The sequence below is a fragment of the Salvelinus fontinalis genome, chromosome 9 (assembly GCF_029448725.1).
Source record: "Salvelinus fontinalis isolate EN_2023a chromosome 9, ASM2944872v1, whole genome shotgun sequence".
Lineage (NCBI taxonomy): Eukaryota > Metazoa > Chordata > Actinopteri > Salmoniformes > Salmonidae > Salvelinus > Salvelinus fontinalis.
The window spans coordinates 27,485,571-27,499,238 of NC_074673.1; the positions used below are offsets into that span (position 1 = coordinate 27,485,571).

General features: G+C 41.2%; 2 protein-coding genes across 10 annotated transcripts in view; one reads left to right on the plus strand and one right to left on the minus strand.

Annotated features, from left to right (window-relative positions):
• The window catches only part of LOC129862366 (thromboxane-A synthase-like), a 288,038-nt gene extending 287,506 nt beyond the window's left edge, over positions 1-532 (minus strand). Inside the window, exon 1 of one of the 4 annotated variants that reach the window (XM_055933920.1) lies at positions 443-532. The gene's annotated coding sequence lies outside the window, so the exon portion shown is untranslated. Of the gene's footprint in view, positions 1-428 lie in introns of all 4 variants that reach the window. The other 3 variants (XM_055933924.1, XM_055933921.1, XM_055933925.1) reach the window with 3 other exon arrangements.
• A 2,265-nt stretch (positions 533-2,797) lies between these two features.
• Positions 2,798-13,668, plus strand: part of LOC129862368 (homeodomain-interacting protein kinase 2-like) — a 207,050-nt gene continuing 196,179 nt past the window's right edge. For all 6 annotated transcript variants that reach the window (XM_055933927.1, XM_055933929.1, XM_055933930.1 and 3 more), the window contains exon 1: positions 2,798-3,157. In XM_055933927.1, coding sequence (XP_055789902.1) covers positions 3,139-3,157 — 19 coding nt within the window. In that variant the 5' untranslated portion in view covers positions 2,798-3,138. The remainder of the gene's footprint in view (positions 3,158-13,668) is intronic.

Sequence of the window (13,668 nt, forward strand, 5' to 3'; positions counted from 1 at the left end):
CAGTTTTCTTTCATTCAACAATGATTTAATGTATGTTAAAGATTGTGTCCAGTCCAAGCAATGTTGTTGACAGAGAATGATAAATATTACTTAACAGCCTAATACCGACTAACACCAGTCGAGGAGTGATGGCTACACTGAATTGAGCTGCTGTCACATAACATAGCCTAATTCGACTGATCATGGGATTTGAGTTAAACAAATATGGGAATAGCTATCAAATAACCCATGCCAAAATGTATGACCGTTTAATATGCTTAAATTGCCATTGTAAGACTGGTGTTTGATAATGCTACAATGTTGCATTATGTCGCTGAAGGTTGCACGTGATCAAAACTGATACATTTTAACACATTTACGGCAGTCACTCGCAGCTTGCAGTAACTATAGAGTGAACACAATTACACAGAGTTAATGTATATATTTACCTTTTAATTCTTACCTCGGTATTACTTGATTGTAGAGTATATATAGTTGGCCGACTTCTTGTTGTTGACACGGAAGAAATGAATACGTACTGTAGTTCTCTAGAAGGACTACATCTATGCGTGGGTTTTTCTCCCTGGTAGTTGAATATCTTTTGCTCAAGCAGAAGCAGCTGTTCGGATATACTCTGGCTAAAAACCTACATTTAGAAAATAAAATAGTGTAAAGGAACCAATATGTTGTCAAATTGAAAGACCTTCCTTTGCTGACAAATTGATCAACATAATAGGCCTATATAGATTAGGTCAATTTAATAAATCAGATTAGCCTATTGCGTATGCACTTGACTAGGCTATGTATAACAAGCAAATTTACAGTCATGTATACCGTTTGTAGCGTAGTTAACTGTGGCCCCAAATTAGAAAAAGCTTTATTTTATATCATTAGGTTATGTGGGCCTATGGCTGACTTTATGGAGAACAAACTCTGTTCTAATTGTTTTTGTTTTATGTTATAGGACTCCAGATGATGGATGCAATGGTATGCGTGACTCAGATCAGATTTGATCTGCTGCAGAAGTTGCTGTGTGGAGAGGATGATGAGAATGTCGAACGAGGTGCATGTAAAGTTGACAGTGCACTGACTTTAGAGTCCAGATTGGTAACTATTACAAACCAATTATGTTTTTGATTTTATTTCACTGGTACCACAGACCTATACAGCAACATGGCATAATTAATGTTGTCCAGTTATATCACACATATTACGTCATGCATTCATCTATCCATTCATCCACAATGTGTTTTAGACTCATGCATTCAAAATATCTATAATAGCCTGCTGAATGTATTATTTTAGTGATGGTTCTATAGACTATATATTGTTATTTTATTATCAACAGGGGAAGAGTGTGCGAAAAAACGAACGCCCCTTTTCTCTTTAAGAAAATATAAAATGTGCCGGGGTGTGACGGGAAAATAGTGCAGAAGGTGAATTTTAACGTTGCTGGTAAATGGCAGATTACTGTGTTAACCTGTAATCGGTTTCAACACTTGCAGAGAGGAAGAGGAAGAGAGAGGCCCAACTCGGCGGAAAATCTGTCTCCCTCCAGCAGGTTGCGTATTTTCATTGTTTCGCACAACAGGCAAAAGATTGTTGTATGGAGATCAACGCGAGGGTGTCGAATTTGGTCAACCAAAAAAATGAATGTCTTATTTTCTACCTGAGGTTTATTTGATCGAAAATAAGTTGCGTAATGCTTACATTTTTATGAGTGTGCTGATATAAGTAGGACACGTGACATCCCGGTAACTTCGCGAAAAACACTTTATATCGGAGTTGTCTTGAGATGGCTATGCATGTTCATATTATGAGGCTAGGAGCGTTGCATCTCCCTCCATAGCATACAGGCGGTTGACGTCAACAACCCTAATCGAATATTAAAAAAATTACAATAATAAGATGTATCCACCAATCCAAAGAAAAGATAGGTGGGATGAAGCCCACCATACCACGTTGTGGACAACGAATCCCATTGTTAGAGCGGAGAGACAGGTATCTTGTCAGTATACCCATAATCTTTGTCTCTAGTTAATTCTGTGAAAATCTAATGTCGTCATACTGTATGATGAGTGCATGACACAGGCACGACGAATGGCCCACAGAATCATTCAACACAATGTTAAATGCGCAGTTCTAAAACAAAAGCCAGAGATACTTTGTTAACTTATTCCAACGAATTGAATGTGAGGTTGGACTGCTTATTCATGCGTAATATTTCATGACATGTTACATTTGCATTTGTTCCTGTAGATATTTTGCTAATACTAGTGGTTCAATTGTTAGGTTATTACGCACCTGATATTATTTGTGTTAGACTGTTATTTTTAATATAAGGATGCCAAGCTGGAGAAGTGAATTATAGCTTATTTACAGCTTAATTAATCATTGCAATGAGCCTATATACCCTATTTTTTCATGTTGCTTAAATATATAACATGAATTAGACATGTAAGGTCTAAAAATTCATTTTGCACAGTAGGCAAGGATTTTTAATAACATTCGTAAAAAATGCATTATGTTATTATCTTTATTGGAAACAGTATAGGCCTAACTACAGTAATTAAGGCTACTCCATCCACATGCATACATAACCTATAGCCGACTATTATATTATATTAAATATATATGTATGCCTAAGGTTTTTCTCACAATATCAATTTACATTAAACATTTTAAATTAATGATTACAAAGGTACACGACACGCAACTGTTATTTAAACGAAACTAATGGGGCCCTGAAGAGATGCATCTTTTTTTTAACCTTGCTATGACTACGACCGATTCGATAGTCAGTTGACTATACTACACCGAACTCGCTCAGCTCTTCTCATTGCAACTTTTGCACGGTCTCTACAGTCATGTTATACACTAGCTCAAGTCAACCTGCAATTTGGCTCAACATTTGAGCCAAAAACAATTCACAATCGGCGGGGTTGTGTTGCAGAAATCTTCCTCTATAATTTTCCCGTGGACTGAGCACGAATTTGGAACCCTGGATGGGATTTTAGACATGTTTTCTCACTAATAAACTGGGCTAGTAATGCAGGAGACAGAGACTCTGTCAGTGGCTCAAGATGGCAGATTTTTATTGAGTTCTGAACAGATATCTTGCTTTATTTTTTGCCATGAATAACAGAAGTCCTTGCACCGATGGCCCCTGTGTACGAAGGTAAGATATGTTTATATCTGAAGTTTGAGTTCAACCAGTCTTGTATACAATTATATTCGCGACTTAGGTTGTTTACAAGAGAGAGATAAGAGGCAAAACTGTCAAGCACCCTATTGCTTCTTTGTATCACAAAATTATACAATGATGCATTTTCTGTTTAGTGTTTAGTTTTGCTCCGTATTGGTTTCTTTATGTGTCCGATTGTCATACTAGCTCTGGTTGCAAACATATAGTGTGAAATCTATGGTCGAATCATTATGTAGGCTACAGTCTGTATTCCTAGCCGTCATAATTATTGTTTCCCATGCGATATCTATCCCACGATTTGAATCAAGTCGGCTACAAATACATTTCAAAATCATCATTTGAAAGTTGTTGCATTTGATTACGAATAATCTTGCTGTTGAAATTAGACCATTACTCCATACAGAGGAGAAAGAAAGGGCGAGAAGGAAGAACATCGCAGTTCAGAAAATAGTCACGCAACTGGAAAGCTAATTTAGCCTAATTTGTCTAAATTTAAAACCTCAATTCTCAATTTGTGGTTAAATGTTTAGTGCTTATAACGTTTATTTTTTTGGTGCAAAGATTAATTAAATATTCAATCAAAGCAAAGACATGCTTATGTAGCCTACTGCTGTTGCTGCATTACGTCTGTGACTAATCCCATTGAGGGAATTGTGAAAAATGCTTTGCCCTAATGAAGACAAGAGTATTTTAAGTGCTACAGTATTCTTCTATTCCGTTCTGTTCTTTTACTATGTCTCACATGGTAAATAGCCTTATTTCTTGGAATAAGGCAGAGTAGATAGAGCCAGGTCCTATAGTCCAATTTTAATTTTGTATATAGTACCTCAATGTTGTGATGACTACCAGGACAAATGCTATTTGGTCATCTAATAATATCCATAATCTTTTCCTATTACCCATCCATGCTCTTCAGAAGTGCACTGCAGTTTTCTTGACATATATTCTTGTCATTAACCCGAAAAAAGGAAGCATTCATGTATTTTTCTGGTCAACCAACTCATGGAAATAGAATGTTGTAATGTGAAAATTGATGTTTTTATAATGGCCATTTGCGTGAGTATTATTTTACTATTAGTCCGTGCTCCCTCTACTGGTAAAACTTGGAACACAACCCTTTGTAACAAACCAGCAACTACATATACAATCACATTTAGTTTTGATTTTGATTTAGTTTTGATTTATCTTTATTTTTTAAAAGTGTGAATGTTATTGTAGGTCTAAGTTGTGCCCAAACAAATTGTGGCCTATATCCTAACGAATCATATAGCTGAAGCTTTAGTAAGAGAGGGACAACTGACAGATTATTAAGTAGGAAATTAAAACCAATTTAAGAGTACAGTATTAATATCTACATTTGTGAAACCTAAGCTACATGCATGGACATATCCTTTATGTCAATCCAGACAGATCGATTACATGCAGACTGGCTAGAGAGCTATGCATGTTCAACTCAACTGCCAAAGAGGCTTGCATTAACATGAAAATTAGAGTTTAAACAAGACTCCACTGTGCAAGGTAATTAGTTGAAATGGCGTTCCCTGGCTTGCCTTTCACCATGGCAAGAAAGGAGACAAATTAATTGCCTACCTTCTCTGTTCTTGCTTGCTATGTGGATCAGCAGCCAGGAGCAGCAATGGAAATGGCCACATTCACTTGTGGAAAACGGTGATAGGGACCATCCATGTGCAAAGAGACCATTATGATTATAACCAATGACCCCTGTCTCCCTCCCTAATCATTGTGTTTGTATCTTTAAATGCACTGTGCAACCCTCTAGCTTTTTCTCAAGATCAATTTAGTACCATTGATCTGTTCTCCATCTATACAGGCATTATGTGCTGATGTGTTTGAATGCTCTGTGGATCTCTGAGAGATGTATGGAGGGAGAGAGGGAGGGAGAGATGTAGGGACCACTCTCTGTCTTCTATGGGGTGAGTACCCTTATTGCTATATGTCAGAGGGTAGAAAAATAGACATAGAGAAAGAGACAGAGAGAAACAGAACAAGTGAAAGAGACAGAAAGAGACAGAGAGAAACAGAAAGAGTGAGAGAGACAGAGAGAAAGAGACAGAGATAAAGAGAACAAGACAGAGAGAAAGAGACAGATAGAAAAATACAGAGATAAAGAGAAAGAGACAGAGAAAGAGACAGAGAGAAAGAGACAGAGAGAAACAGATAGAGTGAAAGAGACAGAGAGAAAGAGACAGAGATAAAGAGAACTAGACAGAGAAAGAGAGAGAGAAAGAGACGGAGAGAGCGAGAGACAGGGAGACAGAGAGACAGAGAGAGAGAGACAGAGTGAGAGACAGACAGAAAGAGACAGAGAAAGAGAGAGACAGAGACAGAGAAAGAGACAGCCAGAGACAGAGAGAGAGAGAGAGACAGAGAAAGAGACATAGAGAAAGTGAGAGAGAGGCTGAGTCTGTCCACTCAGCTCTCACTCCTCTGCCCTCACACTCAGCTGTTGTTGGGAGCTGGCTGATTGATATCTTCCTCATAGGGCCGTGACCCCAGCTTCCATTCCAACGTCGCATGGTTTCAACTTTGATTAGAATTGCAGGAAAAACCCAGGAATCTGGGGCCAAGCTACCCCCTGACTAAGTTAGAGCTGAGCTTCCTGGCTATTATGTTGAAATGCAGAGTAGAGAGTTTTGATAGTTTTGCTCACTGTCATCAGCAGGTCTGGACATAGTTTGGATAGTGATCATGGCTTTCCCTGTTGTGTCAATACACAAATAACCTGTTGCAGGAGTTTAGGCCTATCTCATGCTCTTACTTTAGCTTACAGATTTATTTGTCTTTCTTTATTTTATTAGGATCGCTATTAGCCGACGCCAATGGTGACAGCTTGTCTTACTTAGGTCCGACACATAACGAAAAAGACATTACATGCAAAATGCTATTTTTTACACACAGTACATTATAAAGATTATAAAAATCTGCAGAACATTTCAAGCATCCCCTTTGCATTATTCAAAGTAGTCTATCTGAAAATAAATAAAAATCTAGTGTTCACTCTTGGTGGTATTCATTTGTGAAAGTGTTTCATAGAATAAGCTAAGCCAGGGAAAGGTGGTACTAGGAACTGTGAGAGCAGGCAGTGACTGTGTGTCAGCCAGATCCCTGTTGAAGCGGGAGGGATATGTGAGTGCTTTGATGTGTCTGTCTGGTGAAATGGTTCACAGGTGTGCTGCTCTGGCGGTTTGATTTGGTGAGGAACAGATGGGTGCGGGTCGAGTTCTGACAGACCTGAAATGACAGGTTGGAGGCCAGGCTGAACAGAGCATTTGCAGGCAATACACAGTTAGACTGTAACGTTACTGTGTGTAGCCTATTTCTACAGGCTCTATTCTATTCTGTCAGCACATTTTCTGTAACAACTTTGTTATGTGGACAGAGAGACTAGATCAGAAAGAAGAGCAATTATCTTTAACTGGTTGAAGTATGCATAATGTCTTGATTCCTGAAAATGTCAGAACTGACAACATTCAAGGCTGCAAGGCCCATTCACTCTAGGGCGGGTCGATATGGCCAAAATACTGTATCATATCACAGTACTTTTCAAATGTTTGACCGTATGACGGTATGTGACGGTATTTAATGTTTTATAATAATACAATTTCTAAATTGCTTTTTGAGGAGTGTGTAATCCTAGGGTGGCAACACATATATTCTAAATTATTTCAATGAGTCTTTCTCCATTCTGATTGTTTTGTACTGTTCAATTCAACTTCAACCAACAATAATTGTCTTTATTGTCATCAATTTCTGCATTTCCTGCACATATTTGAGATCATTTCCCCACTACCATCTAGGGCTGCATGACATTGGCAAAAAATCTAGGCATTTTTTTTAACCAAATGTTGCAATTGCAATTTGACTTTTGACAATTTAGATCAGAACACTTAGGTGAACTGTTGGAATCATGGAAATAGAATGATTTCTATAATTGTATAGTAACAATATAATAGTGGGCACTTTGGATATGTTGTTTGAAATGACAACAAATTAAAATGCTAGGGAGGAGTTATTGTGACAGTGTAAGAACCAGTGTTTCTAGGGGGCCCTATTGCCTACATTAAAGGTTTTCTCTTAGCTACTTCATGTAGCTAACATATTCATGCTTTGCCTAATCCTCTTTGGTTGAGAAAATACTGTTGCACAAACAACATGCTGATTTAGGCCTACACCATCACTGGTATCAGGCTGTATAGCTAGCTACGTTTGCTCTGACTCAGTATATTTATTAGCTTAGCCAGCTAACTAGCGATTAGCATTAGCGGCTAACACGATTTAGCCACAACTTGCTAAGAAAAGACAAACTTTCTGTTTGCAGATGTAAGAAACACAAATTAATACTGTATTGATAGAACACTTGTGAATTTATATTAAAACGCAAAGTGTAAACAGCATCGTTGTCATCAACATTGTTGCATGTGCTGTATTGACTGTATTTAATTTGAATTTTGTATTTTTTTTAATTTAACCTTAATTTATGTAGGCATTTTTAAAAATAAATAAATCAACCAATAAAATTGACCATGCAGACTGAACACAAGTGTCTCTTGGACAAGCAAAAACAAATACACTCCCTGAGTGGCAGGGGCGGGGCTAGGTCTGTGTGGAAAGCAGCATGGAGGGAGAGAGAGCAGAAAGAGATCGACTCAAGTATCAGAATAAATTATAAAAATGGATGTTACACACGGCGCATCACATTTAACAAACCGAACATTCAAATACTGTTATAGAAGGTAAAGTAAAAACCCAAACCAGTCCGTGCATCAATACCAGTATATAGTCAAATATGGTATACTGCCCAGCCCTCTCTCACTCTCAGTCAGATCTTGGGACTGGAGAACACCGTGTCAGCTTGAGTTTCTGCTAGTGTGCTCAATGCTTAGTGTTTTGAGAGGGAGTGAGTGTTTGGCTAGGGATCTGCTGCTCAGTGCTTACAGAAGGCATTTCCGTGCAGAGTGTCATGCATGTGTGAAGGCCTTTTTCCAGCAGGCAGCTTTCTCTGTTGTTAATCTGTGTTTGCTGTCAGCTTGTGTAGAACATCTGCCTGTGGCTCTGACTCTGACAAGCATGTCCTGCGAGGTTCATCCAGCTCTATCTGGATGTTTGTCCCTAAGTCCCGAGGGTTTCTGCATGCTATTTCTTCCATCTTAAATGGAACAGAATAGGAGCTGTTGTGAAGTTGTATTTGTTCATTGATTAGTAGTAATTGCTGGTTCATAAAGGCCCCTTTTCATTTTGACTTCCCCATGTAGTGAGAGAGTAGAGTCTATCGTCTCTGTCAAGGATATGATATGGTATTAATTTGACACAGCAAGTTTTTTGCTTTTCCCATGACTCCTGTGCAGTAGGGCAAAATTTCGAGGTGGCAATCTTTCTGTATGTGTGTCTTTTCCCTCAGGCCTGGTTGCCTATTGATGCCAGCAGCCCTCCTCCATGGCCCCTCCCTTCTCCACCCCTCCCCCAGCCCCAAATACCCCTCTGTTTGTTTGTGAGATGAGAAGCCATGGTCAGCTCAGATTCTACCCATGTGACACCAACGCAACACCGTCTGATGGGTAGTTTGGCAGTTCTGGGGGGATGTGTTTAGGAGGGTGTGGGGGATACTGTAGTGACAGCTTTTGTGCTCTTGTAATCATGCCTCCCACCCCTCTCTCCCCTATTGTCCCAGCCCAGCCCACCCCCATACCAGCCTGTTTGGTGGTGGTGGACATTGTTCATGCCCTTAATCCTATTGTTTTGGATAATATCCCCCCCACCCAGTCCATTTGGCATGGCACTCTCTGGAAGAACAACAGACTGGGCCTTTATCACAGACCGGGTCATCTAGGCTTTCAACATGACATGTCACATTACACTCACAACATGGGGCCAGAGCCCAATACAGTCCAATGTAGTCTCCAACATTATGTATAGACTGCAGTCTACAGTATCCAAATGATTGATATAGCACGGTCAGATACAGTAACTTCAGAGGGAACATTCAGCTCATTTTAAAACTGCCCAGTTGTTCACCCTTATTTCTTCCTTTCTATGGAGCTTTTGAAAGCGAAAAATTGATTTTTAATCAAGGTATTCATTTTCTCTGCATACTTTCCTCCACTTGAGAGACTGAGAGAGAGAGACATAGAGAAACTGAGAGAGTAACAGAGAGAAACTGAGAAAGAGACTGAGAGACCGAGAGAGACCAAGAGAGAGACAGAGAAACAGAGAGAGACTGAGAGACCGAGAGAGCGACTGAGAGAGACAGAGAAAGAGAGAGAGAGAGAGAGAGAGAGAGAGAGAGAGAGACTGAAAGAATCTGAGATGCATTATGCATGTGATGAAGTGAGGAGTGGAAAAGCAGATGGGCAGAGCTGCAGCAAGACTAGAGGGTGGTCTCATGCAGACCCATAATACTCTGGCCTTACCAACACAACAGAGAGAGAGAGAGAGTCCACCATGTAGAGTGAGGGAGTGAGAGAATATGGGCCATCCCCATTTCTGTCACAAGGGAAGTGGAACATCGGCTGGCGGAGGGCAGGCGGCCCCTTCACAGATGGCTGCAGGTACAGTGACACGCTTGGCTGATAACCAAAGGACTTCACACAGCCAGACGTGCAGTCTGCCCCACTTCTGCTGGGAGCCAGGGGGAGAGAGAAGGGACAGACACCGCTCACAGTACAGAAGACTGGAGAGAGAAGACTGGAGAGAGAAGACTGGAGAGAGAAGACTGGAGAGAGAAGACTGGAGAGAGAGAGAGAGAGAGAGAGAGAGAGAGAGGAGAGAGAGGAGAGAGAGAGAGAGAGAGAGAGAGAGAGAGAGAGAGAGAGAGGAGAGGAGAGAGAGAGAGAGAGAGAGAGAGAGAGAGAAGACTGGAGAGAGAGAGAGAGAAGACTGGAGAGAGAGAGAGAGAGAGAGAGAAGACTGGAGAGAGAGAGAGAGAGAGAGAGAGAGAGAGAGAGAGAGAAGACTGGAGAGAGAAGACTGGAGAGAGAGAGAGAGAGAGAGAGAGAGAGAGAGAGAGAGAGAGAGAGAGAGAGAAGACTGGAGAGAGAGAGAGAGAGAGAGAGAGAGAGAGAGAGAGAGAGAGAGAGAGAGAGAGAGAGAGAGAGAGAGACTGAGCCAGGCGAGGAATCAACAGGCATGGAAATGTACATCACACATTCTTCTGTTGAGCTCTGTCTCTTACCTCTCTACCTCCTTTCCTCTATCTTTAATCCTTTCTCTATCTCTATTTTTTCAATTTCTCTTCTATTAACTTTTGCTGCTCTTTCGTTTCTGCTGGATCACTGACTACCCACCTAGTTGGTGTTGCTCAATCTATCACTGATGTATGTGTGGTCAACAATACACTTAAAAGACTCAGATGTTACTGGCTTTGATGGTGAGATGGAGGGTAGAGAGAACACTGATAGCAGATCACTGATTTAACTGGCTTCTCGTGCCTCCATTTGTGCTGACATGTGAAAAGAAAATGCTAAATAAAAGAATGTCCCCCAGGCCATAGTTCAGATATTTTCCCATATCTAATTTAATTCCATTATTATCTCTTTAGGGCATTTTGAAACTATAATTGCCTCATGCTTATGTCACTGTCACAGCTGCCCAAAAAAGAAAATAATGTAACATTAAGGTCATAGAAAAATGTGATTGTTAGTTATTTTTTCTGTTACTTTTCACACCTTATTCGATTTTTTTGGAACAATTTCTTTGATATTCAGATGGCTATGATTATTTCAAGGCCACATTGAGCTGGCGTTCAGTCTTTAAAACAACAAAGGGAAAGAACCTGTCTGCTCTTAGAACTGACCCTTCATTTCAGAGCGAGAGAGAGAGAAAGGGAGAAATGAAGGAGAGCGGGGGGGGGGGGGGGGGGGGGGGCGTCCATGGTTCTCCAGGGTGCGCTCAAAGGTCGTGGGGGGTGGAGGTGGGGTGTGCAGAGGGGGTGCATCCGTCTCCTCTAACCTGTCTCCTTTTATTGAGGATCAATGACACACGCACACACACACATACGCACTCCGTGATGGGTCATGGCAGCTGTATGCTCAGGCAGAGGCTAGCAAAAGGCTCTGGATTTTTCAGAGAAACAACCTCAGAAAAAGGACAAGAACTGACCTTTAGAAACACACTACAGCCTCCCGGGTGGCGCAGTGGTCTAGGGCACTGCATCACAGCGCTAGCTGCGCCACCAGAGTCTCTGGGTTCGCGCCCAGGCTCTGTCGCAGCCGGCCGCGACCGGGAGGTCCGTGGGGCGACGCACAATTGGCCTAGCGTTGTCCGGGTTAGGGAGGGTTTGGCCGGTAGGGATATCCTTGTCTCATCGCGCTCCAGCGACTCCTGTGGCGGGCCGGGCGCAGTGCGCGCTAACCGAGGGGGCCAGGTGCACGGTGTTTCCTCCGACACATTGGTGCGGCTGGCTTCCGGGTTGTAGGCACGCTGTGTTAAGAAGCAGTGCGGCTGGGTTGGGTTGTGCTTCGGAGGACGCATGGCTTTCGACCTTTGTCTCTCCCGAGCCCGTACGGGAGTTGTAGCGATGAGACAAGATAGTAATTACTAGCGATTGGATACCACGAAAATTGGGGAGAAAAGTAAAATTTTAAAAATAAAATAAAAAAAGAAACACACTACCATTCAAAAGTTTGGGGTCACTTAGAGATGTCCTTGTTTTTGAAAGAAAAGCAATTTTTTTGTCCATTAAAATAACATCAAATTGATCAGAAATACAGTGTAGACATTGTTAATGTTGTAAATGGCTATTGTAGCTGGAAACGGCAGATTTTTTGTGGAATATCTATATAGGTGTATAGAGGCCCATTATCAGCAACCATCACTCCTGTGTTCCAATGGCACGGTGTGTTAGCTAATCCAAGTTTATCATATTAAAAGTCTAATTGATCATTAGAAAACCCTTTTGCAATTATGTTTGCCCACCTGAAAACTGTTGTCCTGATTAAAGAAGCAATAAAACTGGCCTTCTTTAAACTAATTGAGTATCTGGAGCATCAGCATTTGTGGGTTCGGTTACAGGCTCAAAATGGCCAGAAACAAATAACTTTCTTCTGAAACTCGTCAGTCTATTCTTGTTCTAAGAAATGAAGGCTATTCCATGCGAGAAATTTCCAAGAAACTGAAGATCTGGGACAATGCTGTGTACTACTCCCTTCACAGAACAGCGCAAATAATAGGCCTTTGCACGCCTATGTAGATATTCCATAAGAAATCAGCCGTTTCCAGTTACAATAGTCATTTACAACATTAACAATGTCTACACTGTATTTCTGATCAATTTGATGTTATTTTAATGGACAAAAAATGTGCTTTTCTTTCAAAAACAAGGACATCTCTAAGTGACCCCAAACTTTTGAACGGGAGTGTATGAAAGCCTGTCTTGCATCACCGGTGCTTTAGGACTGTTGTTTTTGCCTCATTAACTTTCTGAAAGAGACAAAGTCAGAGAGTTGAGGCCTCCGCCCTAGAAGCTGATACGATGCCTATTGGCTTGCAGACAGTGTGGTCATTAAATGCTGATGCTTGGCTATTTACATGGCTGATTTGGATGTTATGGGTGTTTGCAAATGAAATAATTTGAAACCTCAGCAGGTCTGTCACCAGATATCTTTCTGTGTAATTCACGTCTGTGTGTGTGTGCGTGCGTGTGTGTGTGCGTCTGTTACTGTGGCCTCTGCTGGATTCTGTGAAGAGAGAGGGATGGTTGTTCCAGAGAGGAAGCTACTCTTCAGAGAACCAGACAGTTACACGGAACCCAAACCGGCTGCGTGCGTGCGCCATCGTGCATAAATGTATTTTGCCCTCCCACACCAAACACGATCACGACACGCAGGTTAAGATATCAAAACAAACTCTGAACCAATTACATTCATTTGGGGACAGGTCGAAAAGCATTAAACATTAATGGCAATTTAGCTAGCTAGGTTGCACTTGCTAGCTAATTTGTCCAATTTAGATAGCTTGCTGTTGCTAGCTAATTTGTTCTTTGATATAAACATTGAGTTGTTATTTTACCTGAAATGGACAAGGTCCTCTACTCCAACAATTAGTCCACACATAAAACGGTCAACCGAGTCGTTTCTAGTCATCTCTCCTCCTTCCAGGCTTTTTCTTCTCTGGACTTTATATTGCGATTGGCACCTTCATAAATTAGGTGCATTACCGCCACCGACCTCGTTCGTCTTTCAGTCACCCATGTGGGTATAACCAATGAGGAGATGGCACGTGGGTACCTGCTTCTATAAACCAATGAGGAGATGGGAGAGGCAGGACTTGCAGCATGATCTGCGTCACAAATAGAACTGACTTCTATTTTAGCCCTTGGCAACGCAGACCCTCGATGGCGCGCACGAGCAGTGTGGGTGCAATAATTGAATAATATAGATTTCTACATTTATTTTGCAACACTCGGGCACGCGACGCGAGCGGTGTAGTCAGGGTATAAGTTCCCTGGAACAGGAGCCCAGCTGCTAAAT